This window comes from Mytilus galloprovincialis, chromosome 8, assembly GCF_965363235.1.
Source record: "Mytilus galloprovincialis chromosome 8, xbMytGall1.hap1.1, whole genome shotgun sequence".
NCBI lineage: Eukaryota > Metazoa > Mollusca > Bivalvia > Mytilida > Mytilidae > Mytilus > Mytilus galloprovincialis.
This window is the reverse complement of record NC_134845.1, coordinates 24,789,954-24,811,523: the sequence shown is the minus strand read 5'-3', so window position 1 is coordinate 24,811,523 and position 21,570 is coordinate 24,789,954. Positions and strand designations below refer to the sequence as shown.

The window sequence follows — 21,570 nt, the reverse complement described above, 5'->3', positions numbered from 1 at the left end:
CCTTTTTATCAGAAAAATTACACTGGTTATATGGCAGTTTGACAAACACTGATTTTGATCATTGAGAAGCTTAATATTCCCTTAACAACACAACCTAATTAAAACGTTTAGCTGATTTTACAGAGTTATCTCCCTGTAGTGTTAGGTACCACCTTAATAGAAATACAAAGGATATGGCTTATCCATCCATGACACAAAATTAGTATATGCACAGAAAAAAACATACAAAAGGCAAAGGAACAGCTCTTTTATTGCTGTTCTTCATTTAAGGTGGTACCCAACACCTTGACTTTAATTTATTTGGCTCGTTTAATTTTTATATAAAATTTTACACAATATTTGCTTCAACCCTTTGAAAAAAATATTAAAATTTCAAAACAAATGAACCAATCACTTTCTCGGAAAAAATTCGTTGGATACATAGCAGTTTGTCAAACACTAATTTTGATTGTTGAGAAGCTTAATATTTTCTTTACAATACAAAGTGATTAAAGCGTTTTACTGACTTTACAGAGTTATCTCCCTGTAGTGTTAGGTACTATCTTAAAAAATTTAGTTATATTTACAATTGAATAATGTGGATAATCCTAGCTCTAAGTATTAGCCTCCCTGCCAACACTTGAAGTGTAATGACTTATTTCCCTCACACATAAAAGTAAGATCCATCCAAGGGATACAGAAACTAATTAGAACGTTGATAGTTATTAATCTAAAGGAAAATAACTCCGGTTTTAATTGTGTAAATAATGTATACTGACCAATAATAAGAATAGGAACATTCTACTTTATCCCATTGACTTCCTCATGTCATTGATTTCATAAAAGTAATCAATTTCTACTTTCATATATATATAGGTGATAGAAAAAGTTTTGAATACCAATGTAAAGGATGCTGACTATATGAGAATAGGGAGACCTATTACATTTATGTGGAAGGACAAATTCCTGAATGCTGCAGCCACAATTAAGGAATATAAACTTTATATTAGTTCATTTCCTGGTGGTAAGTATATAATAAGTTTGTTCAGTGCATCTTGCATCCAACAATTATAAGTAGAATTTCTTGGGTATGACACAATATAATTTTGAATATTGATGGTTTAGACTATCAGTAAGCACCTTTTACTATATACACATGTACATCAGCTTTCTATATAGAATCCATGTTGTCAGACTAATATTTCAATGATCATGTTGATATTGACTAGATTAGTTTTGGACATATATTTGGACATACTGAAAATTCAGAAATTATTACAAGGGTTTTATTATTGTGGATAATGCAACTGGTTGAGTATCACAATAACAAGAACTAGCATTCTTATATTTTATACATATAATATATCTTATTGTAGATGTTCCAAAAATTGTAATAATTAGATTTGCTATATTGTCCATTCATAAAAAAATCACAATGATAAATGCATACAATATGATTTCTGAATTTACAGTATATGAATTTACTGGCTAGTCTTATACACCTTATTGCTATTCCAGACTGACCCGGGAATCTGTCACGCTTGAACTATTGACTTCATACAACAATCACTTTTCCATTGTGGCATCAAATCATTTGTATTATGACTTCAAAATTTTACAGGAACCTGTGTGATGTCCAGTAATGGCAGACAAATAGTGATAAGGTGTATTCTCAAAACAAGTACATAAGTATAAGAATCATATCAAAGTTTTTCCCATAAGGCAACTTAAGTAGAGTTTATAATAGCTATTTAACCTTTCGTATTCATTTTAAATTAATATGAATAATACACATCTAGGAAGTTCCAATTTTTATATGCCCGTCAAAATTTTGACGGGACGTATTATGGTATACAAATGTTCTGTGTCTGTCTGTCTGTCTGTCTGTCTGTCCGTCTGTCCGGCGTAAACATGTCGCACCGTAACTTGAGAACGACTTACCCAAATTTAATGAAACTTATTATAGTTGTTTCTTATGATGGTCAAATGATCTGTATACTTTTTGGTGAAAATAAGATTTAAACTTTTTGAGTTACGGCACTTTTTAACTAAAACAGGGGTGTGTTTTTTTTCACATGTCGTACCGTATCTCAAAAATGTTTCTTGATTATTGCTTAAAACTTTGCACACTTCTTAGTTATATTAATCTTAATATCTGTATAATTTTTGGTGATGATATAAAATTTCATTTTTAGCTCACCTGGCCCGAAGGGCCAAGTGAGCTTTTCCCATCACTTTGCGTCCGGCGTCCGGCGTCGTCCTGCATCGTTAACTTTTACAAAAATCTTCTCCTCTGAAACTACTCGGCCAAATTAAACCAAACTTGGCCACAATCATCATTGGGGTATTTAGTTTAAAAAATGTATCCTGTGACCCAGCCAACCAACCAAGATGGCCGCCACGTCTAAAAATAGAACATAGGGGTAAAATGCAGTTTTTGGCTTATAACTCAAAAACCAAAGCATTTAGAGCAAATCTGACATGGGGGTAAAATTATTTATCAGGTCAAGATCTATCTGCCCTGAAAGTTTCAGATGAATCGGAGAACCCGTTGTTGGGTTGCTGCCCCTGAATTGGTAATTTTAAGGAAATTTTGCTGTTTTTGGTTATTATCTTGAACATTATTATAGATAGAGATAAACTGTAAACAGCAATAATGTTCAGCAAAGTAAGATTTACAAATAAGTCAACATGACTGAAAAGGTCAGTTGACCCCTTTAGGAGTTATTGCCCTTTATCGTCAATTTTTAACCCATGTTTCGTAAATCTTAGTAATCTTTTACAAAAATCTTCTCCTCTGAAACTACTGGGCCAAATTAATCCAAACTTGGCCACAATCATCTTTGGGGTATCTAGTTTAAAAATTGTGTCCGGTGACTTGGCCTTCCAACCAAGATGGCCGCCATGGCTAAAAATAGAACATAGGGGTAAAATGCAGTTTTTGGTTTATGACTCAAAAACCAAAGCATTAAGAGCAAATCTGACGCAGGGTATATTTGTTTATCAGGTCAAGTTCTATCTTCCCTGAAATTTTCAGATGAATCGGACAACCCGTTGTTGGGTTGTTGCCCCTAAATTGGTAATTTTAAGGAAATTTTACTGTTTTTGGTTATTATCTTGAATATTATTATAGATAGAGATAAACTGTAAACAGCAATAATGTTCAGCAAAGTAAGATTTACAAATAAGTCACACTGACCGAAATGGTCAAATTAGGAGTTATTGCCCTTTATAGTCAATGTTTAACCATTTTTCCTAAATCTTAGTAATCTTTTACAAAAATCTTCCGCTCTGAAACTACTGGGCCAAATTAATCCAAACTTGGCCACAATCATCTTTGGGGTATCTAGTTAAAAAAATGTGTCTGGTGACCCGGCCATCCAACCAAGATGGCTGCCATGGCTAAAAATAGAACATAGGGGTAAAATGCAGTTTTTGGTTTATAACTCAAAAACCAAAGCATTTAGAGCAAATCTGACACAGGTTTATTTGTTTATCAGGTCAAGGTCTATCTGCCCTGAAAGTTTCAGATGAATAGGACAACCTGTTGTTGGGTTGCTGCCCATAAATTGGTAATTTAAAGGAAATTTTACTGTTTTTTGTTATTATTATCTTTAATATTATTATAGATAGAGATAAACTGTAAACAGCAATAATGTTCAGCAAAGTAAGATTTACAAATAAGTCAAACTGACCGAAATGGTCAGTTGACCCCTTTAGGAGTTATTGCCCTTTATCGTCAATTTTTAACCCATGTTTCGTAAATCTTAGTAATCTTTTACAAAAATCTTCTCCTCTGAAACTACTGGGCCAAATTAATTCAAACTTGGCCACAATCATCTTTGGGGTATCTAGTTTAAAAATTGTGTCCGGTGACTTGGCCTTCCAACCAAGATGGCCGCCATGGCTAAAAATAGAACATAGGGGTAAAATGCAGTTTTTGGTTTATGACTCAAAAACCAAAGCATTAAGAGCAAATCTGACACAGGGTATATTTGTTTATCAGGTCAAGTTCTATCTTCCCTGAAATTTTCAGATGAATCGGACAACCCGTTGTTGGGTTGTTGCCCCTAAATTGGTAATTTTAAGGAAATTTTACTGTTTTTGGTTATTATCTTGAATATTATTATAGATAGAGATAAACTGTAAACAGCAATAATGTTCAGCAAAGTAAGATTTACAAATAAGTCACACTGACCGAAATGGTCAAATGACCCCTTTAGGAGTTATTGCCCTTTATAGTCAATGTTTAACCATTTTTAGCTCACCTGGCCCGAAGGGCCAAGTGAGCTTTTCCCATCACTTTGCGTCCGGCGTCCGTCGTCCGTCGTCTGTCGTCCGTTGTCCGGCGTCCGGCGTCGTTAACTTTTACAAAAATCTTCTTCTCTGAAACTACTGGGCCAAATTGAACCAAACTTGGCCACAATCATCATTGGGGTATTTAGTTTAAAAAATGTGTGGCGTGACCCGGTCAACCAACCAAGATGGCCGCCACGGCTAAAAATAGAACATAGGGGTAAAATGCAGTTTTTGGCTTATAACTCAAAAACCAAAGCATTTAGAGGAAATCTGACATGGGGTAAATATGTTTATCAGGTCAAGATCTATCTGCCCTGAAATTTTCAGATGAATCGGTCAACCCGTTGTTGGGTTGCTGCCCCTGAAATGGTCATTTTGAGGAAATTTTGCTGTTTTTGGTTATTATCTTGAATATTATTATAGATAGAGATAAATTGTAAACAGCAATAATGTTCGGCAAAGTTAGATTTACAAATAAGTCAACATGACCGAAATGGTCAGTTGACCCCTTTAGGAGTTATTGCCCTTTATAGTCAATTTTTAACCATTTTTCATAAATATAAGTAATCTTTTACAAAAATCTTCTCCTCTGAAACTACTGGGCCAAATTAATCCAAACTTGGCCACAACCATCTTTGGGGTATCTAGTTTTAAAAATGTGTGGCGTGACCCGGTCAACCAACCAAGATGGCCGCCATGGCTAAAAATAGAACATAGGGGTAAAATGCAGTTTTTGGTTTATGACTCAAAAACCAAAGCATTAAGAGCAAATCTGACACAGGGTATATTTGTTTATCAGGTCAAGTTCTATCTGCCCGGAAATTTTAAGATGAATCGGACAACCCGTTGTTGGGTTGCTGCCCCTAAATTGGTAATTTTAAGGAAATTTTACTGTTTTGGGTTATAATCTTGAATATTATTATAGATAGAGATAAACTGTAAACAGCAATAATGTACAGCAAAGTAAGATTTACAAATAAGTCAACATGACTGAAATGGTCAATTGACCCCCTAAGGAGTTATTGTCCTTTATAGTTAATTTTTAACAATTTTCATAAAATTTGTAAATTTTTACTAACATTTTCCACTGAAACTACTTGGCCAAGTTCATTATGGATAGAGATAATTGTAAGCAGCAAGAATGTTCAGTAAAGTAACAAACACATCACCATCACCAAAACACAATTTTGTCATGAATCCATCTGCTTCCTTTGTTTAATATTCACATTGACCAAGGTGAGCGACACAGGCTCTTTAGAGCCTCTAGTTGAGTTTTTGAGTAGTTTGTAAAAAAGTGGGAGGTTTTTTTTACATGTCGCGCTATATCTCAAAAACGATTTTTGATTATTGCTTCAAACTTTACACACTTCTTTGTTATATTAATCTAAAGATCTGTATACTTTTTGGTGATGATTCAAAATTTCATTTTTGAGTTATTGAGTATTTTGTAAAAAATGGGGAGGGTTTTTTACATGTTGTGCCGTATCTCAAAAGCGATTTATGATTATTGCTTAAAACTTTACACACTTTTTTGTTATATTAATCTAAAAATCTGTATACTTTTTGGTGATGACTCAAAATTTTATTTTTGAGTTATTGAGTATTTTGTAAAAAAGGGGAGGGTTTTTTTTACATGTCGCGCCGTATCTCAAAAACAATTTATGATTATTGCTTGAAACTGTACACACTTCTTTGTTATACTAATTTAAAGATCTGTATACATTTTGGTTTGATTCAAAATTTTATTTTAGTGATACATGTATTTGTAAAAAAAAAACAGGGTGGGGGGGGGTTTCACATGTCCCGCCATGTCTCAAAAACAATAAATGGTTATTGCTTAAAACTTCCTCAGAAACTATTTATGATTATTGCATAAAACTTCCACACAAGACGTCGGACGTATCATGTGCTCATGGCACAGCTGTTTATTTAGACAACATATTGATGTTACTCTTATGTTGGTATCTTTTGCTGTATTTTTTCCAGAAATCAGAAGAATTGGATCTAGGTCTATCTTCCAACCGTTTCGGGTCTTGTGTAATTTCTACTAAGGATTTGGATTCCTTCACAGATTTCTGATCAGATAAAGCAATGTGTTGTCATGTTGCGATTGTTGAGTTATTAAAATATAGCTTTCTCTCAAATACTATTTCTCTCTTTTCTTAAAGGATATGACATTATGACCATACCCACGGATTTGGATGGGACAGCAGAAGGATTCAACATGTCTAGAGTAAACTTATCACCGGGAATTAAATATTATTCTAACGTGATAGCTTATAACTATGCTGGTGTTCACACTACGTCTACGTCAGATGGATTCATTGTAGATCATGTAGACCCATCAGCTGGGATTGTATATGATGGATTAGGTATGTTTATTGTTCTTATAAACAACTTTCAAATCCATGTATTTTCCCCATTCATTTCTTATGTTTCAATGCTTATGATATTATGTCACAGTAATAACCAATTTTATATTCAAGTATCTCATTTCCGCCAAATGACCTCGGGTCAACCAGTTTAACTCATTCATAAAAAAAAAAAAACGGAGATTGGTCAATACCATCCACATTCTTAGGTGTTTGTGGATACTCAGACTTACAGCATAATGCTTCTGTTTGTGACATTAAAATGATCTAAAGACCTGATGTGGAACTGTCATTTTACATATGATTTTGAATAAAAATTATAAGCTTTTATGTCGGTCAAAGTAAAATTTTCAGGTCTTGATAGTTACAGTTTAATATTTATACCCTTAATTGTAGTAAAAAGTGAGGTTTGTTGGTTTTCAGATGAAAACTAAAGTACCATTCAAAGCAGTATCATAATCTGTCAACCATAAAAATATGCATTTGATATATATAAAATTGAGAAAACTATGTCTTAATTATTCAATGTCCCATCCTTTAATTAAATTTGTAGATGTATATAAATTGCCTTTAGATTTCTAGCTATATAAGTAAACTTTATGTTTTGTTTATTTTCAAAACAGGAGGACAGGATGTAGAATATAAGAACTCTTCGGACATAGTGGAAGCCCATTGGCATGGATTTATAGACACAGAGTCTGGTATTCAGTCATACCGATGGTGTGTGGGGTTGACAACATTTGTTCATAAAAATTATGACCAATCAGAATGTGATATTTTACCATGGACTAATGTTGGACTTCATGTTTCTGTTTCTCGTAATCTATCAACAGATATTCCCCATGGTAGGTCACTTATCCTAAAGCAATAAATGCAAGACTTTTAATTCATATGATTCAGAATGGAAATGGGGATTGAGTCAAAGAGACAACAACTCGGCCACAGAGCAGATAACAACAGAAGGTCACTAATGGGTCTTCATCACAGTGAAAAAAATCCTACTTTTAAATGAGCATAGAAGAGATTTATAAAACAGTCTCTTTAAAGGGATGAGCATTTGCAAACGTGTCCGTACCAAGTCAAGAGTCCGCACTTAGGAATGTTTAGTAATTGTTGTTGGTTGCTGTCTGTCAGATTTGCTTTTTGTCAACTGTTGTAGCATGAATCAAGCCTTTTTCTGGTTCGGATGGTTGATATTTTGTCATGACAGGGCATTTTATAGCTGACTATACCATATGTATTTTGCTCATTGTTGACGGCCTTGTGGTAATGTATAGATGTTAATATCCATGTCATTACTGAATATGACAAGTTCCTAGTTCAAAATGTGGTCTCTTTCTTATAAAGATAGAAGAAAGTTTAAAACAAAATATTAAAAGCTTCAATTTGACAGATGTTAATATATAAAATATATGTTAAAATAATTTAAAAATGGCTACTTTACCTTTATATGGTTTCTCTCTCTATCTCTTTCATTTGACCTTGATGTTAATTTGTTAGGTGTCAGTTAACCTTGAGTGAATTAAGAAACTGTAGTAGCCAAGACACTTTGATTTGGTTTGACATGTCTGTTATTTTCATTCAAATTTAGTTGAACTTTTTCAGAACTAAAAATTTGTTTTCATAAGATTGACTTATGATTGACAACAATCATTGTATTTTACAGGTACAAAAATATACAACAAGGTCTATGCTGTAGATAATGTAGGAAGAATGTCATCTATAGTCATATCAGATGGTGCCATAGTAGATAAAACACCTCCTGTTTCAGAGAAATTTATTCATATTGATGATAATATGGTTGACAATCCTTCATTTGAGGACACGAGTGGTGATCTAGTCTCATGGGAAAATGTTAGTACTACAGATATTTGTTTGATTTCTAGTAGTTACCACCCATTGTCATGGATACCAGATGTATCAACATGCATGGCTGTTATATCATCTCAAGTAAATTTAGCTAAAGACGGACAGTCTTTTCTGTTCATCAGAGGAAATGTTCAGCAAAATCTTGTTGAAATCAAGGCTGGATGTTTTTACAAGATTTCATTTTACTCTAGTCATTTACCCATAACAGATTCTGTAGGAGCAAACAAGGAAGGATTCATACAACTTGGTGATGACAAACAAGTTTTCCTGATATATACAAAACCATATCGCCATGATGGACATGGAGAGGGCAAAAGTAGGGCGGAAATTTCCTGGCATGCTCACACCTTCTATTTCAAAGCTACAAATAACGAGGTTAATATCACTATTGGTAGTATGGACATGACTACAGGGATATTTATAGATAATCTATCTGTACAGAAGGTGAATTTGACAACTGCATCACCCGGTGGTCACGTGATTGGTCATGTGGTATATTTACATGAATGGAGTTCCATACACGGATCATGGAGTTTTGCTGATCCAGAATCTCCAGTCATAGATTATAGCTGGGCGATAGGTAATTTTTTAATTTTTTTAATGAAGTTTTTCTATAATTTTAAGTGGACTTTGTCTATACACTTTCCATTGTTAGCACTTGAGAACCAGATGGTGAGATGCCTTTAAGATAAATTGTCAAGTCAAATTGCAAAATGACCTACACATAAAAGTTTTTTTGACGCGCCTGCAACTTTTGTTGCAGAAAGCTCGACATAGGGATAGTGATCCGGCGGCGGCGTTAGCTAACTTCTTAAAAGCTTTATATTTTAGAAGGTGTAAAACCTGGATGCTTCATACTTTGTATATAGATGCCTCATGTTGCGAATTTTCTGTCAGTCACATGTTCAATGTCCTTGACCTCATTTTCATGGTTCAGTGACTACTTGAAAAAAAAGTTAAGATTTTTTGTAATGTTAAATTCTCTCTTATTATAAGTAAAAGGATAACTATATTTGGTATGTGCATACCTTGCAAGGTCCTCATGCCCATCAGACAGTTTTCACTTGACCTCAACCTCATTTCATGGATCAGTGAACAAGGTTAATTTTTGGTGGTCAAGTCTGTATCTCAGATTCTATAAGCAATATGTCTAGTATATTCGGTGTATGGAAGGACTGTAATTTTTTGAGTTTTGTCCTATTTTTCTAATACTATATGCAATGGGTCAACTATATTTGGTGTATGGAAATATTTAATGATCTATATGTTAGTCCCGAGGGTTTTATTTGACCCTGACCTAATTTTCAAGGTTCATTGCTAAGTGTTAAGTATTTGTGTTTTGGTCTGTTTCTCTTAATTTATAAGCATAAGGTCAACTATATTAGTTGTATGGAAGAATTGTTAGCTTTACATGTCTGCCTGGCATGGTTCATCTGACCTTGACCTCATTTTCATGATTCATTGATCAATGTTGAGTTTATTGGACAGTTGTAATAAAGCTTTATATTTAGGACTATCAACATAATATCAATGATTATTAAAGCAGGCGAGACATTTCAGTGTGTGCACTCTTGTTTTATCTCTGGGCTAGATTAGCAATTTTTCTGTAGATTGACCTTATATCAAATAAATTTGTCATCAATATGCAACATGACGGCCATTGCTAACAATAATTACAATATGATTATATCTTATTGTTATATTTGGCAAGTACATTCAAGTACATCACCATAGATTCGGAATCTACCACAAATCTGGAACCCTATATCGATTTGAGTCCTACATATAAATCTATGAATTTTATATATTATTTTTTAGGTTATGCATCTGGTGGAACACAAATACAGCCATTCAGAAGTGTAGGATTGATGAACTTTGGGTTTAATAACAATGTGACCCTGGTACACAACACATATATTTATATCACAGCTATAGCTACAAACGGGGCAGACCTGAGAGGAATTTCTTACTCTGATCCAATACTAGTAGATCTGACACCACCTGACATCAAATTCGTCAATGATGGATTAGGTAAACAAATATATCACAATACCATGTATATTAATTTTATAGATTTTATGTTTTGAACATTCTGAAAAAAATGAAGAAATAAGAGAAAAAAAAACATATTTGTTGGATAGGTATCTCAATAGCAATAATATCTTTTAACTCCTTTTAACTTAAGGTGGTACCCAACACCTTCACTAAAATTATTTTGGCTCGTTTAATTTTCATAAAATTTTGACAAAGTATTTATTTTGACCATGTTGACCCTTTGACAAAAATATAAAAATTTGAAAAAATTTGAACCAACCTTTTTATCAGAAAAATTACACTGGTTATATAGCAGTTTGACAAACACTGATTTTGATCATTGAGAAGCTTAATATTCCCTTAACAACACAATGTAATTAAAATGTTTAGCTGATTTTACAGAATTATCTCCTTGTAGTGTTCAAAAGGTCAAGTGAGCTAGTCTCATCACTTTATGTCCGCATCTGCAGTAGAACTAGTACATCAGCGTCCATAGTAAACTTTACAAAAATCTTCTCTTCTGAAACTTCTGCTCTGATATGAACCAAAATTGGTCACAAACAACATTTGGGGAACTAATTTAAAAATTTGTCTGATGACCCTGCCTGCCAACTAACATGGCTGACATGGCTGAAAATAGAACATGGACTAAAATGATAATATCACCAAAACCGTTAAAAATGGGAAAAAAAATGACGGTGGCAAAAAATTTCAGAATGATGAGATATATTATGACATCAAAAATGTCAAACAACTTTTTTTAGGAGTTATTGCCCTGAAACAATTTTTTGTTTGTTTACTGTATCTACTAATTCGAAAATCATTTTAGATAGTTACAAACATGAATTAAAAAAAAAGGATCTACAAATAAGTCAAATTTTGTTTTATTTAATATACTTGTTTTTAAATGGTCATATTATTTTGGACAAGTGTATGAAGTATTTACAATCAAATTAGTGTAGCTGGTATATATATTGTCACAGTACCCAATTTGCACCTATCCAACAAAAAATACTGTGTAAATCTTGCCTGTTTTCTTGGAGAAAATGTAAGAAATTACGAGATTTTGGACAGTAACAAAACCCACACCAACAACCAATAAAGCACTGTTCTAAAAAAAAAAAGAGTGTACAATAAAAGACAGCAATAGTAACAACACAGAATTTAAGATAATAATATTTTAAATGGAAACCAATTGTAATTGCAGGCGGAGATGAAGATGCTTGGGAATTTAACGAAGTAGTAGCAAACTGGGACTACGAAGATCCAGAATCTGGTATCCTGTTCTGTAAATGGGCTGTAGGTAAGACTTTACTAAGTAGCAAACTGGGACTAGGAAGATCCAGAATCTGGTATCCTGTTCTGTAAATGGGCTGTAGGTAAGACTTTACTAAGTAGCTAACTGGGACTAGGAAGATCCAGAATCTGGTATCTTGTTCTGTAAATGAACTGGAGGTAAGACTTTACTAAGTAGCAAACTGGGACTACAAAGATTCAGAATCTGGTATCTTGTTCTGTAAATGGGCTGTAGGAAAGACTTTACTAAATAGCAAACTGGGACTACGAAGATCCAGAATCTGGTATCCTGTTCTGTAAATGAGCTGTAGATAAGACTTTACTAACTAGCAAACTGGGAATACGAAGATCCAGAATCTGGTATCTTGTTCTGTAAATGGGCTGTGGGTAAGACTACTGAAATATTAGTTACAAGATCCAATATTTATATCTTGAATAAAATTTTATACCTAAGTATAGGAGTAGATATTTGTAGAATTGTGGATTCAGTATTTGATATCTTAAGAATGAGTCAAAGGTCACCAGGGAGACAGTAGATATCTGGAATAGTAGATCTAGCATCTTTAAAGATCTAGAATTGGTCATATGTATGCCTTTAGGGATATTTGGACTTATTTAGAAAATCTGATATCTGATATGTTCACATTTATTTTAATGTTTATGTTAATATTTCATTGTTATGATTTTGTGTTAGGTTAGTTTCATAGATTCCAAGCACAGTTTTATGTAATTAAAACTAAACATACGTCTAGTGGATCGATAGATAATAAGTGTACTGTGGATTCATTTATTTTCGTGGATACCAATTTTGTGGATTGAGGAAAAACTTGCATTTTTGTGGATATTTGATTTTGTGGATTTGTCAATGTCTGCATACAATCTTATAGAAGATTTGTAATTTGTTGGACCTTAATTCATGGTTTATCTAAAAATTGGTACCCCACCAAAAATAATGAATCCACAGTAATTTTTATTATTTTATAGGGTTTATCTTACCTTGACTCATGATTCATTTGTCAACATCAAGTTTCTGTGTAATTATTTATGAAAAGATATATACAAAAATTGACTCATTAATCTGTTTTTTTTGTAGGTTACCAGCCTGGTGGAATTGAGTTATTACCATACACAGTGGTCACAGCTTTGTCTGCATACAAAGAATTTCCTTACAATGTACTGATAGGGAGAACAATTTATACCACTCTGACTTGTGAAAATAATGCTGGACTAATTTCTACTATGTCTGCCAATGGAGTAAAGATATCTAACCAGCCTCCCTCTATAGCCTCAGCAGTAGTAGAAACCATGCCTCTATCCATGACAGAGTACACTCCACAAATCAATAATCAAGGTGTCACAGACAATATAAGACTCAAGTGGACAGGATTTGCTGATGATATAGGTGTTGAAAGATTCAAGGTACAGTTGACTGGCATATTTAATTGTGGGCCTGGTTCCTTTGATAACTATTGAAGTTTTACACATACTTTTTTAAAACTTCCTCTTGTCATTTCTTTTTTACAGAATCAAGTTATACACTTTTTATTTTTAAATTTGTAGTTACTTTTTTGGTTTAAGGCTGATGTAAACAAGAAGATCATATCTTAATTCTAGGTCTATAGTAATAAGCCTGTGGTTGTGCAGTGTTATTCCTAAGTGATTCCTTTATTTTTTAATGATTATTTTTGACCAGTCTAACAAAATGTTCTAAAAAAAAAGGTAGTCTCCAGTGTGTTTAAATGGTAATACAAATTTTGAAGTTTTATTGTGGGAGACAGCAGTGGTGACAAGTTTTTAGCGGTTGTTGAGCTTTATGTGAGAAATAATTGTGATTGTGGCAATAAATTTTGATGGTTACTGCACTCAAGTGGGAAATCATTTTGATGATATGAGTAATATTTAAAAGTCATGTTGATACATAGATAGGTTTCTATTTTAGGTATTTTACAACAAGGATGGCTTGTCAGAGATGATGTTCTTTGCTGATGTACAAGATGTTCTGTATGCACATTTTACTGACACGACATTAACAGAAGGATCATATGACTTCTCTGTTCAAGCTGTCAATAAACTGTTTAAAATCAGTAACAAAGTGAAAGCCAATTCAACAGTAGATACATCAGTACCCACAGTTGATAGTAAGTAACTGTTAACTTATTGCACTTATATTACCTTCATTACCTGTATATAGATATAGGAAGATGTGGTATGAGTGCCAATGAGACAACTCTCCATCCAAGTCACAATTTGTAAAAGTAAACCAATTATAGGTCAAAGTATGGTCTTAACACAGAGCGTTGGCTCACACTGAACAGCAAGCTATAAAAAAAGGCCATAAAAATAACTATTATAGAACCATTCAAGTCGGAAAACCAACATTCTTAGGTATATAAAAAATGAGAAACAAGGAACACTTGTCGACCACAACAACTGAACATCAGGTTCCTGACTTAGGATAGGAGCAATCAAATGCAGCTGGTTTAAACGTTTAAATAAACTCATCATAGATACCAGGATTAAATTTTGTATTTACGCCAGACGCATGTTTTGTCTACAAAAGACTCATCAGTGATGCTCGAATCCAAAAAAGTTATAAAAGGCCAAATAAGCTATTAAATAGGTACCAACCTTTAACCTTATCTGAAACAATAGTCTAACCTCTAATTAACTTGAAACTTTGTACACGTATTCTCTATGATATGATCTTTCTAATTTTATTGCCAAATTAGAGTTTTTACCCCAATTTCACGGTCCACTGATTATAGAAATTGATAGTGCGAGTGGGGCATCCGTTTACTATGGACACATTCTTGTTTGTATTGTTTTAATATTTATCATTTCAGCCTAACTAAAACAAATTGCATCTATTTTTAGACTCAAAGAACCTGGGCCTCAGCTGGATTGATAACAAAGTAGTTGTATCATGGGACACCATATTTAGCAGTGATGATGCCCTGTTCTATGAAGTGTCTTCTGGCTCTGCTCAATCAGGTGTAAACATAATACAGTGGCAAGAAACCAGTAATACTAGTATAACATTTGGCATACCAGCCTCAGTGTCAGCTTCCACAGGGTTGCCAGTCCATGTAACAGTGAAAGCTGTGTCAATTGGCGGACATTCAGCAGTAAAAGTTGGCCAATTTATTCTTCCATGAACTTTGACTTAACTACCCAAGTCACTTGACATTTTATGATATATCTGGCATATACATGTATTTATAAGAGACCTGGAAACCCATATTTTGTGACAGTCTATGTCTTAATAGAGTTTGTAGAAAAAAAATTGTTATGTTGAATAAAACTTAACTAGAGATTTGAACATATTTTCTTCAGAAATACCAAATTTGTAGTAGATACAGTGAATTTTGTCTCCTTGCAATGTGAGTCATGGCCTATTCTGAAATTCACATCATCAATTAGGGTAAGCTTTTGAGGTCAAACATACAAGACATCTATGTTTGAACTGTTACCGTCCATTGTTATCTTATATCTATGTTTATGTCTACTAGAGTATATTTATATTATTTATACAGTTGTTGATTTTATTTGTATATACATCTGTGATTGTTTTTTTCCCTTCATACTTGCACTACCATTGATAACGGTCAGTTGTTTTTATTTTATTTTTCAATTGGATTAATTTATTTTTGTAAAAAATACGACTTTAAAACTGTTTAATGTAAATAGTATATTAAGATTTTGATATAACTATTCAGTTGTTGTGCTATGTTTTTAAGTGGTGTAAACCTTTCTGAAATATATATCCAAATTAATGTGGAAATGGATGCAGATGACATTTGTTGCAGTCGTGGATCTAGGGGGGATTCTGAATAATTTCAGCAAAAAAATGCATGAGTGATAAATATCAATTTTGACTATGGAAAATATGACAGCAAAATGTAGTTCTTGTCTTTAAAAAAACTTTAACTTTAGTAACTTAGCAGACAGAATTGTTTGGAATTTTATTTATTAATTTTTAAATTGTAGCTTTCTTGGTACGGTAAGATAACAACCCTTTTGTGGTGCCTGATAAAAATTAATTACAAATTGTATATTTTTTTAATCAATTATGTTTTTAAAGTGTATTGTGAAAATGCATTTCACAATTACTTTTTGTCTATACTATAATGATTTTGTATAAAACTTGTATATATTTGTTAACAAATGAGACTTTTACCTGACCAAGGGAAGTTTAACTGTTTTTTAAAGTTCCATTAAAAATATAAAATGTTGGAAAAGTGTTTTTATGGAAATTACTGGAATATCATTGATTTGTCAGTTGTTAATTTTTTAACTGCTAGTAGGAATTATTAACCTCCTTAGTTTGCTTATGGATTGAAGCTGCCAGCACATATTTTATTTCATTTATTATGATATAAGATCCAGAAAACTGAAGAAAGTTGACATTCTTCTATTTTAATTCCTAATTGATGGTTCATATGATATGAAAGGACATTCATAGGATACTTCTTGTGGTAAGAAACGTTTTTTGTTAGTGTGTGAAATGCACAAGTAGAAAATTTGCAGAACATAAGTATTTGCTTTAATGGATAATTTGATACTGTAACTAATACATTATATCAGAAAACATATGCATTCCAAATATGTATCTGATTATAAATAAGTCCCTGTTTGTTTTCAACCAGTATTTGTATGCAATAATTTCAAATGACTGGAGGGCCCCGGTGGCTGAGTGGTCTAAGTAGTTACTACTGTAATCACAAGACAGTCAACACTGATGTTGTGAGTTCGTGTGGGTGCACTTGACTCAAATCTTAACTGACTTGGATATTCAGGATTCCTCTCGAAGGTCAGTGGTTTTCTCCTCCGTACACTCCTGCTTCCTCCACCAAAAAAAAACTGACCACCACAAAATAGCCCAAAAGCTGTTCTTAAGAGTGGAGTTAAAATCACAAAAAAATCAAAATCAAAGGAAATAACTGGAAATTTTGAATCTAAAATCTTGCAACCAACCATATACACCAAATGATTATAGTAAATGAGAATTGGACCTAACAACGAAAAGTCAACGTTAATTACTGATCCATGAAATGAGATCAGGGTGGTCTGATTTATCCTATTTGCTGTGCATTGATTATTCTTACCAAATTGTTATACTAATCATTTTGGATTTAAAAAATAACTTACTTTTTAAAAATGTACAGCTTAAGCATGAACAATGAACAAGGACAGCACGTATGTGCCAAAAGGAACTTACAAAAAAATCGTTACACATTTGTACACGATATGAAGTATCCTGATCTTCAAAGCTATGTACAAATCGTTATGGCTTTGCCTCCATCTTTGAATTGTCTATTGGTCTCGTCTCTGAGATATTTATCTCAGGTGAGACAAAATAACTGCCACTACACATGTCAGAACATACCTGATTCTTCTTACAAAACAAAATTTCATCACAACGTACATTTTTTGTACTCAATTAACTGAGGGACCCCATTGTTATCAACTCAGATCAGATGATGTTATGGGAGAGAAATACAAAACAATTTTTAAATTTCTCAATCTACAGCATATATAGTTATCCATGTGATACCGAGACAGATCTGATAAAGATATAAAAACAGAAATTCTAGAAGTAAAAACAAAATTTGATTGCTTCAAACAAACAAAAAACGAATCTGAACTAAAGATTATTTTGTTTTATCTTTTTTTTTGATAAAGTTCATATTCATATCAATGTCAAGTTTAAAAAAAACCAAGCACTTTAAAAGACTTTTATAAATTGATCTTATATGAATAACTTAAAAAGTAGGGCAAACAAATATAAAATCCATGTCCTTTTTTAGAGAAACAATTAACTGACAGTTTGAGGGGTAATGATTCCTTCTAGATTTTTCATATATTTAACATATGCACCTTTAAAAATTATGAAAACATAAGGATTCTATAAGATTTCAGAAATTACTTTATATACTGTAATAAGATTTTGAAAAAAAAAGTCGGAGTTAGCAGGCATTTGATTAAACTAGAAGATTCTGAAAAAAGTATTAAATAAGAAATGCAAACATTAATTGTAGAGGAACCATTTAAAAAGAACATTAGTTGTCTTATTCATGTTCACTGATTTGACTCAAATTCTGATATTGATTTAAAACATACCAGGACGTATATCCAGACAAGACTTAAGATGACCTAAAATTTTTCTAGGTATCTTTAATTTCTTATTACATTTAAAAAATATGTCAATAAAAAGGAATGTGTTTTTGTGGATCACATCAGTCAACCAATTGATTTACCCTTGTTTGACTTTCATTTTCAAAGATTATATCATTTTCCTATTACAGATAAACACTGCTAGTTTATGCATAACTCATCTCTAGATAAGCGATTAAATTAAAAGTCTCATGAATACGGATTTAGTGAGGTCTAATTATTCACTTGCAAATACATAATACAACAGTTGTGCTTCTTGGCTTATTTTGACAAAATTGAAACAAACATGATGCAAAAAGCGAATTATTATTTCACTATTTCATTTTCTTAATTGATATGACACAAATAAGAAAATAAAGGTAAAAAAAACCACAAATAACGAAGTATGTACTCGATAATATTATATATATCTTTATTCTGTCAAACCTTTGCAGTTACAATGGTATACAGGCACTACATGACATCAATAATACAGACATAAATACATGAATACACAGAGCAAAATATGTACACTATTTACAATTATACTGATAGTATTTAGCCAGGAGGGCACACATGGGAATTTTTAAATCTAATGAAAGTACACAGCTTTCTCAATTTAGATTTGATATTTAAATTCATAATTTTTTTTAAACATAATTATATTTGGACGATTTACATATTTTTCATCAATACATTCGTTTCTTTTTACTGACATCTCTGTGCACATCATAATATAATGATACTCATCTCCAAGATCTTTAGAATTACATAATTTACAATTTCGTCTATCTCTCTGAATATTTGTCCATCTTCCTATCTCAATAGGTAATTTATGGTTGATGGTTCTAAATTTGCATAAAGTATAAATATCACGAAATTCTAAAATATCAAAATAGTTCTCAAACCCAAAAGTATCCTTAAAATTCGATAATTTAATGTCTTCGAACATGCTTGCACATTTGAAAGCCATGTTTGTTGAAACTGATCTTGGAGTGATGTTCTGATTGTATTCTTTGGCCAAATGTCACTAATACATGTTTGAGATAACCACACAAAAGATAATCCCGTTTCATTAAAAATAGATTCAACATGGTTTAACCATCTAAACTTTACATCATTTTCATTTGACAGCTTAAACAGTAGTTTATAAATGGTCGCTGATAATTTAGTCGGTTTACCACATACTAATTTCAGCCAGAATGATACCATACGGACTTTAATATCTAAATTAATGGGATATCGTCCAAGTTCACCATATATTACGCAATTTGGGGTAGAAGACTTTAGGTGCAGAAGAAGCTTACAGAATTTTAATTGAACTCTCTCCAAAATGTCGTTATTTCCGAACCCCCAAATTTCACAACCGTACAATAAGACCGGTTTCACTAATTTGTAAAATAAATCTAATTGACAACTAATAGATAACCCATGTTTTCTCCCCTTTTTGATTACCTCATACATTGCCTTTGTAGCTTTTTCTGCTAAGTGTTTTCTACAGTGTTTAAATGTCCCATTTCGTGAAAAATAGATCCCAAGATAGTTGAATTCTTGAACGATATCTATAACAGAGTTATCATATGTAAAACTGAGATTTTTGGGTTGTCTCCCATTACTAAAAATTACAATTTTTATTTTTTCTACATTAACTTTTATTTTCCAGACATCACAATATGAGTGCAATTTATCTAGCAAACATTGAAGATTTTTGGCCGATTCCGCCATTAACACAGTATCATCTGCATAGAGGATTGCGAACAGTTTAACATAAATATCTAATTTTTCCTCGAGTGCATTTTCAATAGTGTTCAAACCAATCAGGTTCTCGTTGATAAAAAAGTTTTCCAAATCATTTAAGAAAAGTGAGAACATAAAAGGAGATAAGTTTTTCCCTTGTCGTAGGCCAATATTGCATGAAAAATAATCTGATATATTGCCATTATCATACATCTTATGAATTATGTTATATATATGACCATTTAGGTTATTCAATAACATCTTATACCATAATGCGTCTCTTCTGACTGTGTCAAACGCTTTTTCAAAATCTACAAATGCACAAAACATTTTTTTCTTTTTTAATTTCAAAATTTCACAGAAAGAGTGCAGTATAAATATTCAATCGACTGTTGAATAGCCACTTCTAAATCCAAACTGATTTTCATTTATCAATAAAAATTCATCGGAAAAATTTGATAATCTATAACATAAAATCGAAGTGAATAATTTCCCAACACAACTGACAATTGTGATTGGTCTATAGTTTTTTTGGATCAAATTTGTTTCCCTTATTCTTATAAAATGGTTTGATCGTGCCAATTACCCAAGATTCTAGTATAATCCCAGTTCTAAAAACTAAGTTAAACAATTCAACATATACATCAATTAAAAAATCACTAGAAGATTTAATATATTCATTTATAATCATATCGTCGCCACAGGCTTTATTACTTTTTAGTTTCTTTATACAATTCATAATCTCGTCCTTTGTAATTGGACCATTAAGAGTACCATTTAAATTATCTAAAGCATCTTGGTCTACATTTGGTAAATCAATAGGGTCGGGGGTGCCTGATTTAGATCTCTGAAAAAATTAAGTAAATGATCAAAATAAATGTCCGGTTGTTTCGTGTGTTCCCGCTTATTCAAAATATTCCAATACTCTTTTGAATTTTGAGATCTGAGGTTTTTTAATCTTTTAGCCATATCACGCCTATGAGTTTTTATGGCTTTATCCATCACTTTTTTATATTTCCTCTCAGAATCTTTAACTTCGTTGTATAATAAAAGCGAAGGTGAAAATTTAAGCCTGCGCTTAAGCTTTCTTAAGTTTTGCCTCGCAAATTTGCAGTCATAATTAAACCATGGCTTGTCTCCCTTCTTTTTAGGGGCTCGCTTTTTTGGTTTATGAGTTCGTGTTCCAAACGTTGTCTTAGCAGACTCTAAAACGACTAATCCAATCTCATTATGTGTTTTTGTATTTTATTCTAGACAACATCTAGGTAACCAGTGAAATGACCTTCAAATACTGCCGACGGTCAAATAACCCAATAAAGATATAAATATAAATAAGTAGCATACATGTGTAATTGGATTTTTCAAGGTTTCTTTGATTAATTATTTCATTTTAAAAGATATGTCAATCGTTGTTTTTACCTGTAAAAAAGAATGTGTTTTTGTGGATTGAATCAATCCCTTGTTTCACTATTATTTTCAAAGATTACATTTTTTTTTCTTGAATCATCTCTAACTTAAAGGTCACATTCATACGGATGTAGTGACGTCGAATTATCCACTTGCAAGTGAATAATACATAAGCGTTGCTTCTTGGATTATTATGCCAATTATTTTGAAACAAACACGCTACAAGAAGCAAATTATTATTTCACTACTTGATTTTCATTAATGATAGGACACACACAAAATAATATTTTAAGTCTGTTCATATCCAGTATCTAAGGTCGCTTTAATATTTTCTCTACTGGGAATGAGAAGATAATCACGGTTTTTAGACAGCTTATACTTGTTTTGGGCTCAAGTATTACCTGTGTATAGAAACATTCGACCC

The 21,570-nt window shown here is 32.4% G+C and overlaps 1 protein-coding gene across 1 annotated transcript in view; it reads left to right on the top strand.

Annotated features, from left to right (window-relative positions):
- LOC143085385 (uncharacterized) overlaps positions 1 to 16,087 on the top strand; it is a 129,796-nt gene extending 113,709 nt beyond the window's left edge. Inside the window, exons 46-54 of the mRNA XM_076261684.1 lie at positions 856 to 1,003; positions 6,447 to 6,650; positions 7,274 to 7,495; positions 8,317 to 9,099; positions 10,338 to 10,550; positions 11,761 to 11,856; positions 12,943 to 13,268; positions 13,789 to 13,987; positions 14,724 to 16,087. Of these exons, the coding sequence (XP_076117799.1) occupies positions 856 to 1,003; positions 6,447 to 6,650; positions 7,274 to 7,495; positions 8,317 to 9,099; positions 10,338 to 10,550; positions 11,761 to 11,856; positions 12,943 to 13,268; positions 13,789 to 13,987; positions 14,724 to 15,004 (2,472 nt within the window). The 3' untranslated portion in view covers positions 15,005 to 16,087. The remainder of the gene's footprint in view (positions 1 to 855; positions 1,004 to 6,446; positions 6,651 to 7,273; positions 7,496 to 8,316; positions 9,100 to 10,337; positions 10,551 to 11,760; positions 11,857 to 12,942; positions 13,269 to 13,788; positions 13,988 to 14,723) is intronic.
- Positions 16,088 to 21,570: the final 5,483 nt, after the last annotated feature.